General features: G+C 46.3%; 1 protein-coding gene across 1 annotated transcript in view; it reads right to left on the bottom strand.

The window, feature by feature from the left end:
- The window catches only part of LOC128699136 (uncharacterized), a 31,546-nt gene extending 21,509 nt beyond the window's left edge, over positions 1-10,037 (bottom strand). The window contains exon 1 of the mRNA XM_053791678.2: positions 8,506-10,037. Coding sequence (XP_053647653.2) covers positions 8,506-9,500 — 995 coding nt within the window. The 5' untranslated portion in view covers positions 9,501-10,037. The remainder of the gene's footprint in view (positions 1-8,505) is intronic.
- Between the last annotated feature and the right edge of the window lie 6,143 nt (positions 10,038-16,180).

Raw genomic sequence — 16,180 nt, 5'->3', positions numbered from 1 at the left:
GCAGGGGCGGCGAACAAATAAAGAATGTCTACTAATATCAGTGACCATTCTATAAATGGAAGGATTGCGGAGATCATGAGAGCGTACATAGTAGCGCAGGCAATGGGCATCACGGCGATCGGATAAGGATGGAACGTTCGCTTCTGCATAGAGGCTTTCGACAGGGGAAGAGCGAAAAGCACCAAGGCATAAACGTAATCCTTGGTGATGAATGGGGTTAAGGCTAGAGAGAGTAGCAGGAGATGCCGCTGAATAGATCTGGTCACCATAATCAAGTTTCGATAAAATAAGGGTGGAATGTAGGTGAAGGAGGGTTCGACGATCAGCTCCCCACGAAAGATGAGCAAGGGTTTTAAGAAGGTTCAGCCGGCTGTGACAAGTTGCCTTCAGAGAGGTAATGTGAGGTTTCCAGGATAACCTACGATCAAAGAGGAGGCCCAGAAACTTGACTGTATCACGTTCAGGGATACGTGAGCCATAGAGGTACAAAGGATGATCAGAGATGACAGAGCGTCTAGTGAAAGTGATTTGGTGGGTTTTAGTGCTGGAAAATTTAAACCCATGTGTGGTGGCCCAATTGGAAACACGGTCGACTGCATGCTGGAGAGAAACTGTAAGGAGGTGACAGTCAGCGCCTGCACAGGCAATAGCGAAGTCATCAACATAGAGTGATGACCAAATATTTGATGGAAGACTAGAGGCCAAATCATTAATAGCAAGGAGAAAAAGTGTTGTGCTCAGAACACATCCCTGGGGGACACCTTCAGCTTGGATAAAGTCCGGGGAGAGCACATTATTAACCCGAACACGGAAATGCCTGTCAGTTAAAAAGTTCTTAAGGAAGGATGGTAGATTGCCTCGAAGGCCTAAGGAGTGGGCTTGGGCTAAAATATTATACCTCCAAGTTGTGTCATATGCCTTCTCAAGATCAAAAAATATGGCAATAACTGAGTGGTTATTCGCAAAGGCATTACGAACATACGTATCCAAGCGCAGTAAGGGGTCTATGGTAGAACGTCCCTTACGAAAGCCATATTGACGAGTGGAGAGACTGTTGTGTGTCTCTAAATACCACACTAAACGTCTATTTACTAGACGTTCCATTACTTTGCAAACTGCACTGGTAAGAGCAATGGGACGATAGTGGGAGGTTTCATGTCCCGTAGTGCCTGGTTTGCGGAAAGGGAGAACAATGGCGGATTTCCACAGCTGTGGAAGAACTCCTTGTGACCAAATAAGATTGTAAAGGCGTAATAGGACTGCAAGGGCTGACTGATGTAAATGTTGTAGCATACGAATATGAATGTCGTCGGGCCCAGCTGCCGATGATCGACAAGCTGAGAGTGTTGCCTCCAGTTCTTGAAGTGTAAAAGGCACATTATACTGTTCTTCTCTGAGAGAAGAAAAGTCCAAGGGTGCTAACTCTCTGGCAGACTTTGAGGAAAGAAATGAGGGGCATAGATGGAGTCCCTGAGAAATACGGACCAGATGATTGCCAATTTCATTGGCAACATCTAGTGGGTTTGCTATATCAACACCGGCAACCCGCAGAACAGGAGCCGGGTCAGGAGAATATTTACCACTCAGTTTTCGTACTTTTTTCCAGACTGCACTCATAGAGGAAGCAGAGGTGATGGTGGAGACATAATCTCGCCAGCAAGTGCGTTTAGCGTCACGGATGACACGGCGAGCGATCGCACGCTTCTGTTTAAAATCAAGGAGTCGCTCTGTGGTTCTATTGTACCGGTACCTGCCCCATGCAGCGCGTTTCAAACGTACTGCACGAGCACAAGCAGGAGACCACCAAGGCACGCATTTCTGAGAATGCCTGCTCGAAGTTTGGGGTATAGAATGAGAAGCTGCGGTGAAAACGGAGGATGAGAAGAGGTGTAAAAGCTCATCGATGGAGGACGAAGAAGGAACCTCTTTAAAAACAGTCAGGTGTGAGTAAAGGTTCCAATTTGCCCGATTAAATTGCCAGCGTGGGGTGCGAAGAGGTGGCGAATATGAAGGGGAAGTAAGAATGATTGGGAAATGATCACTGTCATGTAAGTCCGGGAGAACAGACCAAGTAAAGTCTAATGCGGCGGAGGAAGAGCAAACTGAGAGATCGATGCAAGAGAGAGTATGAGTCCGAGGATCAAAATGGGTGTGAGTACCTGTATTTAAAACATGGAGGGGGTGGGTGGCAAGAAAAGCCTCTAACTGAATTCCACGGGAATCACAGTGAGACCCTCCCCAGAGGAAATGGTGGGCATTAAAATCACCAAGTAACAGAATTGGTGGCGGTAATGACGAAACAAGGAAGGCAAAATCCGGAATAGATAATGCCCGAGAAGGAGAGAGATATAAAGAACAGAGCGTATACCACCTATGTAAGTGGATACGGGCTGCTGTGTAATGCAGCGAAGTATGAACAAATAGCTGATGGTACGGAATATCAGTGCGGAGAAGAAGGGCACTTTCATTAAAGGTCCCATCAGGAAAAGGATCTGAAGAATACAATAAATTATAGCCTGAGATGTGAGAAATAACAGCAGAGTGTAATTTTGGTTCCTGTAAGCAAACACCAACAGGGGCAAACTGGGAGAGTAACATCTGAAGCTCACCCCGATTACCCCTGAGGCCACGTATATTCCACTGTAAAAAGGCCATGAATGGCAATGATAAAGATACTTGAAATCCGCAGGTAAGGGTTCCTACGGACTAGGAGGGTTAGAAAAGTCCACATGCGGAGGCAGTGGAAAATGTTCAAGCAGCGAAGGAACGGTGCGCTGTGAAGAAAGGAGTTGCGCAGATGGAGCAGAGGAGAGAGAAAGAGCGGAAGGTGGATCAGTGTCCATTGATGGTTTGGTCTCTGCAATATATTCAGAGATTGCTTCAAGTGTTTCAGAATTCAGAGATGTTGTATGGGAGACAATATTGGGAATGGTAGGGGGAGGATGAGTAAAGATTGGAACTGTATTGGACTGTACCAAGGTAGGGGGGGGCGAAAGGGTGGAGGGAACTGGAGAAGCGTGGCAGGGGACAGAAGAGACAGGAACCTGGGAGGTAGCAGAAGAGGAAGAAACTTGGGAGGGAACAGGGGAGGAAGGTACATTACGAGGAGGAGGGTGAACCTCTGCACTTGTAACTGAGCCAGTGAGAGGGGAAGAACTAGGGACAGAGACAGGGAGGGTAAAATGAGGAGGTGGAAGATGGGTAGGAGGTGTTACCGGACCTTTTTTTGACTTTTGAGAAGTAGAGGGACGATTGGGAAGAGGTGTCGTACGAGGTCTCGTCGATACTGAGGCTTGTAAGAGAGAACTCGAAGAAGCGAGATTAGACTGAGGCGTTGAAGTAGGGACGTCTGAGCCGAGGACAGCAAAAGGATTAGATACAGGAGTGATTATGGGAGAGGTAACCACAGAGGTGGGTGTAGAAGATGGGATACCAGAAGTGGGGGGACGTTTTGAAACACGGGAATAAGAAACACGTGGGAGTCTCCCTTGGAGGCGGAGATGAGAAACTGCCATGGCATAAGGGAGACCTTCTGTCTCTTTGAGGTAACGGATTTCCCGCTCGTTTAAATAGACCTGACAACGGCGAGAGTACGAAGGGTGAGCCTCATGACAGTTAAGGCAAGAGGGAGATCGATTGCAAGACGTATTAGAATGGTCATCGGCACCACAGACTGGGCATTCGGCGATAGATCTGCAATATTTCGCTGGATGGCCAAATCGCCAGCAATTTCTACACTGTTGTGGTGTAGGGATCACCTTTCGAACTTGTAACCGATGTCCTGCTATATAAACTGAGGATGGGAGTTCTCGGCTGTCAAAAGTTAAACGAGCCACATTGCTAGGGTATCGTCTCCGCCCACGGGCAGGAAGAACGTAAGTGTCTACCTTGAGGATTGGGAGATCTTGGAGTTCCAGCTGTTCTAGAATGTCGGTGCCACATGTCTGGAAATTTTGTTGAACTATGGTATGGGGCAGAATAACGGTACCACTACAAGAATTGAGGGAATGATGTTTTTCAAGGGTGACAGGAACAGTATCTATATGGGAAAGACGAGAGAGCTCACGAGCCTGGGTAGCATTCTGTACGGTAATGATGCGCGTACCGCTCTTAAGAGCATGAAAAGAAATATCTTTACCAACATGGCGTAGGAGTGCCTTGCCAATACTATGGTCAGAAAGATAGGCAGTAGAGGAAGTTGGTCGTAAAGTGAAGAATTTAGTCCACTGTTCAGTCTGAAACTGAGCGTGGAAAGGTAGTGAAGGACGTGTCGATCTTTTCTGAGAAGAACGAGAAGGTGAAGGTGGAGAAGTATCATCAGCAGGTAATTGTCGTTGACGTTTAGGCGTGGGACCAGAGTTGGTCCGACGTGGAACGGGTCGGCGATTTGAAAATTGCCGCACCGTAGAGGGAGAGGCCGGAAGCATAGTCAGAGGAGAGCGAAGGTCTGGTAAATCGAAGGAGTCAGTCGAGGCCTCAGTACCTGAAGCAGGTGAGGAAACAGCACCGGCAATAGGTACAGAGGCATGAGGAATGTCTGAAGAGTGGTCCAAAGACGAGGCGGGGTCAGAACGGGGTGCGGTATCAAGAAGGGGCCCGGGGGTACCAGGTTCATGGACTAGGGCTGCCATGGTTAGGTTACTTCTTTCTTTTTGTTTTTAAGAAAAAAAAAGAAAGAAGAAAAGAAAATAAAAATAAAAAAAAGAAAAAAAAAAGGGGGGACCGGGGAGGGATAGTTCCTAGGAGGAATGAAAGGGCCAGAAATCTCCCTCCGCGCCCAAGAGGACTCGACACCGCTAGTAGCGCAGATGCAGCATGGAACCCGTGCCATACCCTACCCTTCATGCCAGTAAACCAGCAATCTGGGATAGCAACCTCACATCTGCCGAGCTACCTCGGTGGACAAAAGAGAGGGCGGCCGGATATCCGCCACAAAGCATACCTCCTTCAGCCACCACCCCCGGAATCCGAAAGGTGGCTTCCAGAGATACACCCGTCGCCCAAAAGACACCCAAAGCTACTCCGGGATACCGGAGAGGGATCGGGACATCCCTAGGCAATCCAGATTCCACGGCAAACTACGCCACCGCCAAGAAACCTCAACGGAATGGGATGGACCCCGGTGTCCTTTCCCCTACCTAGGAACTAGCGCGCCTGTGGGAGAAATCACGAAGGCTAAAAAGAGGAAGGGCAAAAGGGAGGGGTGAGGAGGAGGAGGAGGAAAGGAAAAAGGGGAGGATGGGGAGGATGGGATAGGGGAGGGGAGAATGGGGGGTAATTAGGTTCGGTCTGAGGAAGAAGACCGACAGGGCTAATTCCTCAGACCAAGAGCCTCTTCACCACGCCAAGGAGCCCCCCTTGAAGAGGTCGGTGGACAAAAGAGAGGGCGGCCGGATATCCGCCACAAAGCATACCTCCTTCAGCCACCACCCCCGGAATCCGAAAGGTGGCTTCCAGAGATACACCCGTCGCCCAAAAGACACCCAAAGCTACTCCGGGATACCGGAGAGGGATCGGGACATCCCTAGGCAATCCAGATTCCACGGCAAACTACGCCACCGCCAAGAAACCTCAACGGAATGGGATGGACCCCGGTGTCCTTTCCCCTACCTAGGAACTAGCGCGCCTGTGGGAGAAATCCCAAAGGACAAAAAGAGGAAGGGCAAAAGGGAGGAGTGGGGAGGAGGAGGAGGAAAGGAAAAAGGGGAGGATGGGGAGGATGGGATAGGGGAGGGGAGATTGGGGGGTAATTAGGTTCGGTCTGAGGAAGAAGACCGATAGGTCTAATTCCTCAGACCAAGAGCCTCTTCACCACGCCAAGGAGCCCCCCTTGAAGAGGAGGAGGCTGGTAGAACACTTGCAGGGTGGTGGTTTTCAGCATAAAAACTAGCATAGGTTAAGATATGAAGTTCTGCGACAAAGTAGAAGTGATACAGGATACGGGGAGAGGGACGGGTTGATTGCATATGCTTGGACTGCAAGGAGATATTTGAATTGATACAGTACTAATATTAGAGAATAAAAACTGATGAGGACAAGGAAGAGATGTAAATAAATCTGAACAACATAAAAACGTAAGAATCGATGAACAATGCAGGAAGCCTACTGGCCCATACTAGGAAGGTCTTTCTCAAGCTGCAAGATTGGTTCCCCTCAAGGAAGGTTCCTTGATGTTGGTGAAGCTGTATAGTCCTTGTGGCTTAGCGCTTCTTTTTGATTATAATAATAATGATGTTGGTGAGGGGCATAGGGAATTGGATCTGTGTTCCAGTTCCCCGAATTAAGCCTGAATGCCTTCTACATCCCCCCCCCAGGCGCTGTATAATCCTCCGGGTTTAGCGCTTCCCATTAATAATAATAATAATGCAAGATTGGTTAGATAACCAGTTACTTGAATTCAGTCCGAGTAATGTAAGAGTATGATAATTGGGAAAAGGGTCAGAAGATACGAATCTGAATGTAAACTCTGGGGGGGGGGGGGGACAGGCTACAGACCTTGTACCCCTCAAGGAAGGTTCCTTGATGCTGGTGAGGGGCTCTTGTTCTAGGGAACTGGATCTGTGCTCCAGTTCCCTGAATTAACCCTGAATACCTTCCATCCCTCACAGGCGCTGTATGATCCTACGGGTTTAGCGCTTCCCCTTGATTTTTATAATAAACCTTATAGCTGTATAACCCTTGCGGTTTAGCGCTTTTTTTTTTATTATAATAATAATACAGACCTTATGCAAGAACGAAAACCTTAGGGTGAACATATCGCCGAGCATATTGCCAGATGAGCACATCAACCGAATAACCTCTGTAGTCGATTCCCGCTTTGCATATCTAATAGCCATGAGGAATCCCAACCAAGATTTATTCATGCCCATTTATGTGATATATGTCAGGAAAATCCTGAAGTATACAGGAACATGGTACCCACACCTGATGAGACATTAAACTGTAGGAAGGGAAGAGGTATTCAAGGAGGTATCGAAGAGCTAAGGAAAATGAGCTATAAAAGACTTAATGAACTGAAAATTGACGACTTTAGAGAACCAGGGGAGACATGACAGCAACATACAAAATACTCACGTGATAGTAAAGATACGCACAGCTCAAAACATTTACTAAGGGAACGTTTCACGAGGGGCTTCTTCAGTCCTAATACAGAGATGTTAGAACAAGTATTACAGTGCAAGAGGTTAGGCGAGCATAGGTTAAACGTTTGGATTATTATTATTACAATCAAGGGGGAAGCGCTAAACCCGGAGGATTATACAGCGCCTGGGGGGGGGGGGATGTGGAAGGCATTCAGGCTTAATTTGGGGAACTGGAGCACAGATCCAATTCCCTAAATCAAGAGCCCCTCACCAACATCAAGGAACCTTCCTTGAGGGGTAAACGTTTGGAAATATATTACAGCCAACATATTCGGCAGTCTTTAGAAATAGGTTGGAGAAACAAAGGAGGTATGTAGGCCTCTTGCAGTGCAAGAGGCCTACATACCTCCTGGAGTTTACCTGTTTACAGTGTTACTGACTGGAGGTGTTACAGTGTTACTGACTGGTGTCATCTAATTACGGTGCTAAGGATGGGTGATAATGGGCGAAACAAGGTCTCCGGAAGTGAGAGTAAGTAAACACAAACAAGCGCGTGCAGCCGCGAAAGCCAGACCAATACCTGTCTAACACCAACAGCAAGAAGGACCACCATGAAATAGAGAGAGAGAAAAAAAAAAAGCCAAGTTAATTATTAGTGAAAATAACCAGCACCGTCGAAAGTGTTTAGATGCCACTTGTGTCTTGAACTGTGAGTGTCTCTACAGATGGTGTCCCGTGGCCTGGTGGCAAAGCTCTCACTTCACACTGTGAAGGTCCGGGTTCGATTCCCGGCAAAGGGGTGGAAACATTGGGCGTTTCCTTACACTGGTTGTCTATGTTCTCCCATCAGTAATGGGTACCTGGGTGTTAGTGGACTGGTGTGGGTGGCATTCTAGGACAAAACTGACCTAATTTGCCCGAAATGCTCTGCATAACAAGCGGCTTTCTATATAGTAGTGTGTTATTGATGTCAGCTAGGACTGGATACCTTGTACATGTACTTGTAGAAATAAAGATATTCTTATTTACTGTTAGTATCTCCATACCTGTTCTCCAGCCATTCAGAAGATGGACAGGGTAGTCAGTGGCGTGAAACAGGGCACAGCTGAAAGTTAAAGACACACACGTGCCACAGGGATGTCAGGAAATATTTTTGTAGTCTCAGGGTGATTAGAAAGTGGAATAACCTCAACGAAGTGTTGGAGGTAGGCTCCACACAACAGTCGTAAGAGGAATGGCAGGGGCCACCAAGGTAGGACTGAATGAATCTGGAGAGCGGCAAGTTAAGAAGTGGGGACAAGAGTTGAGACTTCACCCCCTGCAACCACAAAGGAGAAATACATATAAATGCACGCACACTACACTACACTGCGGGACAGGGAAACTAATTCTCTCTGGTTGCAGGTAAACTACACAAACTCACCAGCTTTTTTTACAGCGAAATGACCTAATTATGCTTATATTTTGTACTCGCTGGCGCGGCTGCTGCTGTGGATGCTCCAGGAAGTACCCAGAGGGAAGACATCCTGGAGTAGGTGGTGAGTAGGGTGGAGGTACTTGTTCCGAAGGATTAATTACATCAGTGGTAGGTGAATGGGGGGATACGGTGATCTCCGAGTTGTGTATGTGGTCCGAGTGGCTGCCCAGGGAGGCCGATATTTGGTTATTTTCCTGGTAAGAAGAGTTGGGGTGGCCATGTATCTCAGGGATATCGTCGAGACTAGAAGCTCGCTGCTCCTCCGTTTCAATAGATGACATGCGGAGACCAGGTGACCCAGATATCATATACGGAGTATAAGCTGGTAAGTTGATATTCCTAGCTAATGTCCCGTTACTGAGGGCGCAAGGAAGAGCATATCCTTCGTTATCTCGAGAATCAGTTGATGTTTGAAGACCGCGAGAAAAGTCTAAATTTGCAAAATCCTGCATCAAACTCCTAAATCTTTTCTTGCCTCTTTGCCATTTTGACTCTTCCCTGGTGTACTTGGGAGGCAGGTCCGAGCTAGAACAAAGATAGCAAGGTGGTCCGTTCAGTTTAAGGTACGATCTGTGATAACATACGCGTTTTGATATCTTTCTTCCTTTGGGAAGCAGGGCTAAGGCTTGGGGTGGCACACCACCATAACTAACTACTACTCTGCAGTACCTGCTGCCAATGTTCGAGACGGAGTCGTTGTTGAAATCTCTCCCAGGAGCCACTGTAATCTCTGGACTAGAGGTGTCTTGGGTTGTTGGCACGCTGAGGATTAAACCATTAAACGATGTTCTCTCTTCTACAGAAACGTCTTCCCTTTGTTGAACTGAAGGGTTTGTGTTAAGGCTTTCACATGATCGCTGTGCGGGAACAATGTCCCTCATGGAACATGATGAGGGTCCATCAAGCACATCAGACTCATCGGAAACTTGCGATGAACTCATTGTTGTGTGTGTGTGTGTTTGTTTGCCACCTATGTTCCCACACCACTGTCATGTGCATCACACTTCACCTCGTCCTATGGATGATCATCATGTAGAGCAGTCTTTTGCCTTCCTTGTGTTAAGTCCTTTTGTTAATGCTCCTTAGCACTCACAAATGATGAATTTCGAATGCATTCTTCAGCTTCAGTAAGTTAACTTGAGTGTAGTCGACTAGAATAGGCGTACGTCTTGCTTGGTCTCTATCCTAAGGTAACTGTCCTCTATGGCGATTATCTCAACTTTTTAATGGCTGTTACAGCGTTTCACGAACAGTTGATATTTTCATTACTAGGTTCGCCCAATCACTGTAATGCGTTTTAAGCTATTATTTTACTCTCAGGATGAAGCACTGTTGACGGCACAAGAGTGCTGCCAGGGGACAGAGCCACGGTAAAAACATTCAAATTTTACGAGAAGTTTATCTGTTCTCACACGAGTGTATCGGTAGTGTGAGGACCGACGCAGCATCTGGATGTGATGCCTCCTGTGTTGTTGTGGTGGTGGTGGTGGTGGTCCTGAGTAACACTCATAAGACATGAGACAGCATACTCATTTGGTGAGACTGTTCAAGGTCTGCCTGGCTCTAACGCACTGTTTTTAAATTAGAAAATACCGAGAATAAAAAATTAAAAGATTGATGGGGAGACAGGGTTTTACCTGGAGTTTACCTGGAGAGGGTTTAGGGGTCAACGCCCCCACGACCCGGTCTGAGACCAGGTCTCATGGTGGGTCAGGGTCTGATCAACCAGGCTGTTACTACTGGCCGCACGCAAGCTGACGTACGAACCACAGCCCGGTTGGTCAGGTACTAAGTGTCTGTCCAATGCCTTCTTGAAGACAGCAGGGGTCTATTGGTAATCCCCCATATGTATGCTGGGAGACAATTGAACAGTTTTGGACCCCGGACACCTATTGTGTTGTCTCAGTGTACTCGTGGCACCCCTGCTTTTCATCGGGGGAATGTTGCATCTCCTGCCGAATCTTTTGCTTTCATAGGGAGCGATTTTCGTGTGCACGTTTGGTACCAATCCCTCCAGGACATTCCAAGTGTATATTATCATGCATCTGTCTCGCCTGCGTTCCAGGGAATACAAATCAAGGACCTTCAACCATTCCCAGTAGTTTAGGTGCCTTATCGTACTTGTGTGTGCCGTGAAAGTTATTTGTACGCTCTCCAGGTCTGCAATGTCACCAGCCTTGAAGGGGGCCGTTAGTGTACAGCAGTATTCCAGCCTAGAGAGCACAAGCGACTTGAAGAGAATCGTGGGCTTGGCGTCCCTAGTTTTGAAGGTTCTCATTATCCACCCTATAATTTTCCTAGCGGATGAGGTAGATATGTACATTGTTGTGGTCTTTCAGGGCGAGATCCTCTATCACTCCCAGGTCCTTCACATTACTTTTCCGCTCTATTGTATGGTTAGAATTTGTTGTATACCCCGACACATTTTTAATTTTCTTCAAGTTTTCCCATATCTGAGTAGTTGAAATTTCTCCTCGTTGAACTTCATATTGTTTTGAGTGACCCATTCGAAGATTTGGTTGATGTCCGCTTGGAGTCTCATGGTGTCTTCGATAGAGGTCACTGCCATGGTAATCCGGGTGTCATCCGCAAAGGAAGACACGAAGCTATGGCATACATCTCTGTCAGAAACGAGGATGAGGAATAGAATGGGAGAGAGTACTGTGCCTTGTGGAACGGAGCTTTTTACCGTGGCTGCCTGGGACTTGACTCTTTACTATTACTCTGTGTTCTATTTGTCAGGAAGTTGTAGATCAATCTACCAACTTTTCCCGTTATTCCTTTATCACGCATTTTGTGTGCTATTACACCATGGTCACACTTGTCGAAAGCTTTTGCAAAGTCTGTGTATACTACATCTGTATTTTATCCTCTGTAAATACCTTTGTAACTTGTCATGATTGTGACCAGACTTACCTGGAGTTCATTACCTTTGTAAATTGTGAGTTCATTACCTCTGTAACTTGCTCAGCTATCAAAACTTTGGAGTCCAGTCCCTGGACCAATTATGTACCTCTGATCTTTTGACTACCGCCCACTGCATAATAAACATATTAAACTCGTCAAGACAGCTGCTCTGCATCCAGACCTGCTCTAAATCTGCGTTTCCCTGGGTTGTGTAATTGATGGGTATCATTGAGAGGGTCCTAAGATGCAAGATATTGCTTCTTAGAATAGTATATATAAACTGACTAGCTGGGAATCGAACCCGTGTTATTTTAGCCTGCCTCGTGGGAAACAAGTGAAAATCGACAATGCTCTAACCACTGGGCCATCAATCCTACAAACATCATGTACCTAGTAGCACTGGGCATGTTTCATGATGCAGACACATACATGACTGTGGTAAGCTAAGAACTAATTTCGCTCCTGTTCAAAATATCAGCCTTCACAAGCAATACACAAATTAGGGAAACCTATCATAGGACTAAACCTAGACTAACACATTAAAACAATGTGCTGGTGAGAGGGAATTTCACCTGTCCTGATAAATTTGTACATGGAATATTTTGAAACAAGACTGAACAAAATTCTTCCCAGTTCCTGATCAGCCGGGCTGTGGCTCGTACGTTGGTTTGCGTGCAGCCAGCAGCAACAGCCTGGTTGATCAGGCGCTGATCCACCAGGCGGCCTGGTCACAGACCGGGCCGCGGGGGCGTTGACCCCCGAAACTCTCTCCAGGTAAACTCCAGGTAAACAAGCAGAGCTCAGTAGTACAGATATATTGATTTTTTATGCCTAATGCTTAAGAATAGAGATATAAACCATTTCCTTGTTAAATTAGTCTAGCTCATTGCATAAATTTTACTGTTGAGTTTGAGTAAAATAACTGCCATTTTTTAGATGTATTAAGGGAAAATGATTTTAAATTTAAAATATACAGAAAACTAACAAATAACTCTTCTTAGGCTCGAGGTTCTTCAACCAGAAGTTTGGCAGGTTGAGCCAGGGTACAAACATTGTACGTGTATCCTTACATCGGTTGTCTATGTTCACTCATCAGTAATAATGGGTACCTGGGTGTTAGTGGACTGGTGTGGGTCGCATCCTGGGACAAAACTGACAATTTGCCCGAAGTGCTCTGCATAACAAGGGGCTTTCTATATAGTAGTATGTTATTGATGTCAGCTAGGACTGTATGCCTTGTACATGTACTTATAAAAATTATTATTATTATTATTATTATAGTGATGGAATGTGGGAAAAGGGTGGGAGGGAGGAGGTAACTGTTCTTATTTGCATTATTATTCTACACATCATGATAGTTAAATTTTTTGTATTCTCGTTAGTGTTTTTGAGAACTGCGTATTTGCAGCCCAGAGTTCATAGATGAAGAAATTCTGAAAAATTCTGAAATCAGAAATAATCTAAAAAATACCCAAAATACTAAATTGATAAATCTTTTAAAATTGCTAGAAATACATTTTACAATTCAAAAAAAGGACAAACATTCGACCAAAAATATGTTGGCTTTCCCTTACCATGATTATTATTATAATCAAAAAGAAGCGCTAAGCCACAAGGGCTATACAGCGCTGCAGGGTAGGGAAGGAAGCAAGGGAATTGGATGGCAGAAGGGAGGGGGGATGATCAGCAGGTTACAGAAAACAGCGGGGCAGGGGATAGTACGGGGGTAGAGGGTAGCAAGAGATACAAGTAGAAAGGGCTGAACGTATCAAAATTTGTGGAGTAAGTCAGTCGTTGTCAAAAAGTCAATGAGAGAGTCCGGATGAAAGGTGGGTCCATCAGCGAGAAGGGAAGGTAAAGAGAGAGCAGCGGGGCGAAGACGACGACAGAGGTAAATTCTGCGTGCTCGTTGATAAAGTGGGCAGTCCAACAGAATGTGGCTGACTGATAATGGAGCTTGGCAATTCTCACAGAGAGGAGCAAGACGCCTCTCCATGAGATATCCATGAGTAAGACGAGTATGGCCAATGCGAAGACGGGAGAGAGTAGTCTCCCAACCTCGACACTGGTGATAAGAAGACGGCCAGTAACCTATACTCGGTTTAATAGACTGAAGTTTGTTGCCGAGCATAGTAGACCAACGTTGTTGCCAACGGGTGTGAAGGTGGGAAGATATTACAGCAAAATAGTCCGTACATGGAATACCTCTATAAGAAACTGGTAGGTCATGTACTGCTGACCGCGCAGCAGTGTCTGCCTGTTCATTGCCCTGTACGTCAACATGACCAGGGACCCAACAAAAAACAATATCTTTATGCTTAGTAAAGATGCGGCGTAGCCAAAGTTGGATACGGAGGACTAAGGGGTGAGGTGTATCAAATTTTTGTATAGCCTGTAAAGCACTAAGGGAGTCTGAGACAACCACAAATGATGACACAGGCATAGATGCAATACGGATAAGTGCTGTAAGGATGGCATATAATTCAGCAGTAAAAATACTAGCTGAAGATAGTAAATGCCCTTGTACGACGCTGTCCGGAAACACTGCTGCGAATCCTACGCCGTCAGAAGACTTAGAGCCATCTGTGTACACAGCAATGGCATGAGAATGAGAGTGAAAGTGGTCAAGAAAAAGAGAGCGGGAAGCGACCGTAGACAGTTGGGCTTTCGAGCAAGGGAGGGAGAAAGAACAGACTCGAACAGCTGGAACTTCCCAGGGGGGTAGGGAAAAGTGTGATGCTACATGTACATAGAAAGGTGGTAGTTGAAGAGAAGACAAGAGCGAATGAAGGCGAAGAGAGAAGGGACGGAGTAAGCAGGGGCGGCGAACAAATAAAGAATGTCTACTAATATCAGTGACCATTCTATAAATGGAAGGATTGCGGAGATCATGAGAGCGTACATAGTAGCGCAGGCAATGGGCATCACGGCGATCGGATAAGGATGGAACGTTCGCTTCTGCATAGAGGCTTTCGACAGGGGAAGAGCGAAAAGCACCAAGGCATAAACGTAATCCTTGGTGATGAATGGGGTTAAGGCTAGAGAGAGTAGCAGGAGATGCCGCTGAATAGATCTGGTCACCATAATCAAGTTTCGATAAAATAAGGGTGGAATGTAGGTGAAGGAGGGTTCGACGATCAGCTCCCCACGAAAGATGAGCAAGGGTTTTAAGAAGGTTCAGCCGGCTGTGACAAGTTGCCTTCAGAGAGGTAATGTGAGGTTTCCAGGATAACCTACGATCAAAGAGGAGGCCCAGAAACTTGACTGTATCACGTTCAGGGATACGTGAGCCATAGAGGTACAAAGGATGATCAGAGATGACAGAGCGTCTAGTGAAAGTGATTTGGTGGGTTTTAGTGCTGGAAAATTTAAACCCATGTGTGGTGGCCCAATTGGAAACACGGTCGACTGCATGCTGGAGAGAAACTGTAAGGAGGTGACAGTCAGCGCCTGCACAGGCAATAGCGAAGTCATCAACATAGAGTGATGACCAAATATTTGATGGAAGACTAGAGGCCAAATCATTAATAGCAAGGAGAAAAAGTGTTGTGCTCAGAACACATCCCTGGGGGACACCTTCAGCTTGGATAAAGTCCGGGGAGAGCACATTATTAACCCGAACACGGAAATGCCTGTCAGTTAAAAAGTTCTTAAGGAAGGATGGTAGATTGCCTCGAAGGCCTAAGGAGTGGGCTTGGGCTAAAATATTATACCTCCAAGTTGTGTCATATGCCTTCTCAAGATCAAAAAATATGGCAATAACTGAGTGGTTATTCGCAAAGGCATTACGAACATACGTATCCAAGCGCAGTAAGGGGTCTATGGTAGAACGTCCCTTACGAAAGCCATATTGACGAGTGGAGAGACTGTTGTGTGTCTCTAAATACCACACTAAACGTCTATTTACTAGACGTTCCATTACTTTGCAAACTGCACTGGTAAGAGCAATGGGACGATAGTGGGAGGTTTCATGTCCCGTAGTGCCTGGTTTGCGGAAAGGGAGAACAATGGCGGATTTCCACAGCTGTGGAAGAACTCCTTGTGACCAAATAAGATTGTAAAGGCGTAATAGGACTGCAAGGGCTGACTGATGTAAATGTTGTAGCATACGAATATGAATGTCGTCGGGCCCAGCTGCCGATGATCGACAAGCTGAGAGTGTTGCCTCCAGTTCTTGAAGTGTAAAAGGCACATTATACTGTTCTTCTCTGAGAGAAGAAAAGTCCAAGGGTGCTAACTCTCTGGCAGACTTTGAGGAAAGAAATGAGGGGCATAGATGGAGTCCCTGAGAAATACGGACCAGATGATTGCCAATTTCATTGGCAACATCTAGTGGGTTTGCTATATCAACACCGGCAACCCGCAGAACAGGAGCCGGGTCAGGAGAATATTTACCACTCAGTTTTCGTACTTTTTTCCAGACTGCACTCATAGAGGAAGCAGAGGTGATGGTGGAGACATAATCTCGCCAGCAAGTGCGTTTAGCGTCACGGATGACACGGCGAGCGATCGCACGCTTCTGTTTAAAATCAAGGAGTCGCTCTGTGGTTCTATTGTACCGGTACCTGCCCCATGCAGCGCGTTTCAAACGTACTGCACGAGCACAAGCAGGAGACCACCAAGGCACGCATTTCTGAGAATGCCTGCTCGAAGTTTGGGGTATAGAATGAGAAGCTGCGGTGAAAACGGAGGATGAGAAGAGGTGTAAAAGCTC

This window comes from Cherax quadricarinatus, chromosome 54 (assembly GCF_038502225.1).
Source record: "Cherax quadricarinatus isolate ZL_2023a chromosome 54, ASM3850222v1, whole genome shotgun sequence".
NCBI lineage: Eukaryota > Metazoa > Arthropoda > Malacostraca > Decapoda > Parastacidae > Cherax > Cherax quadricarinatus.
Note: the sequence above shows the minus strand (reverse complement) of the source record. Positions and strands in the feature narration are given on the sequence as shown.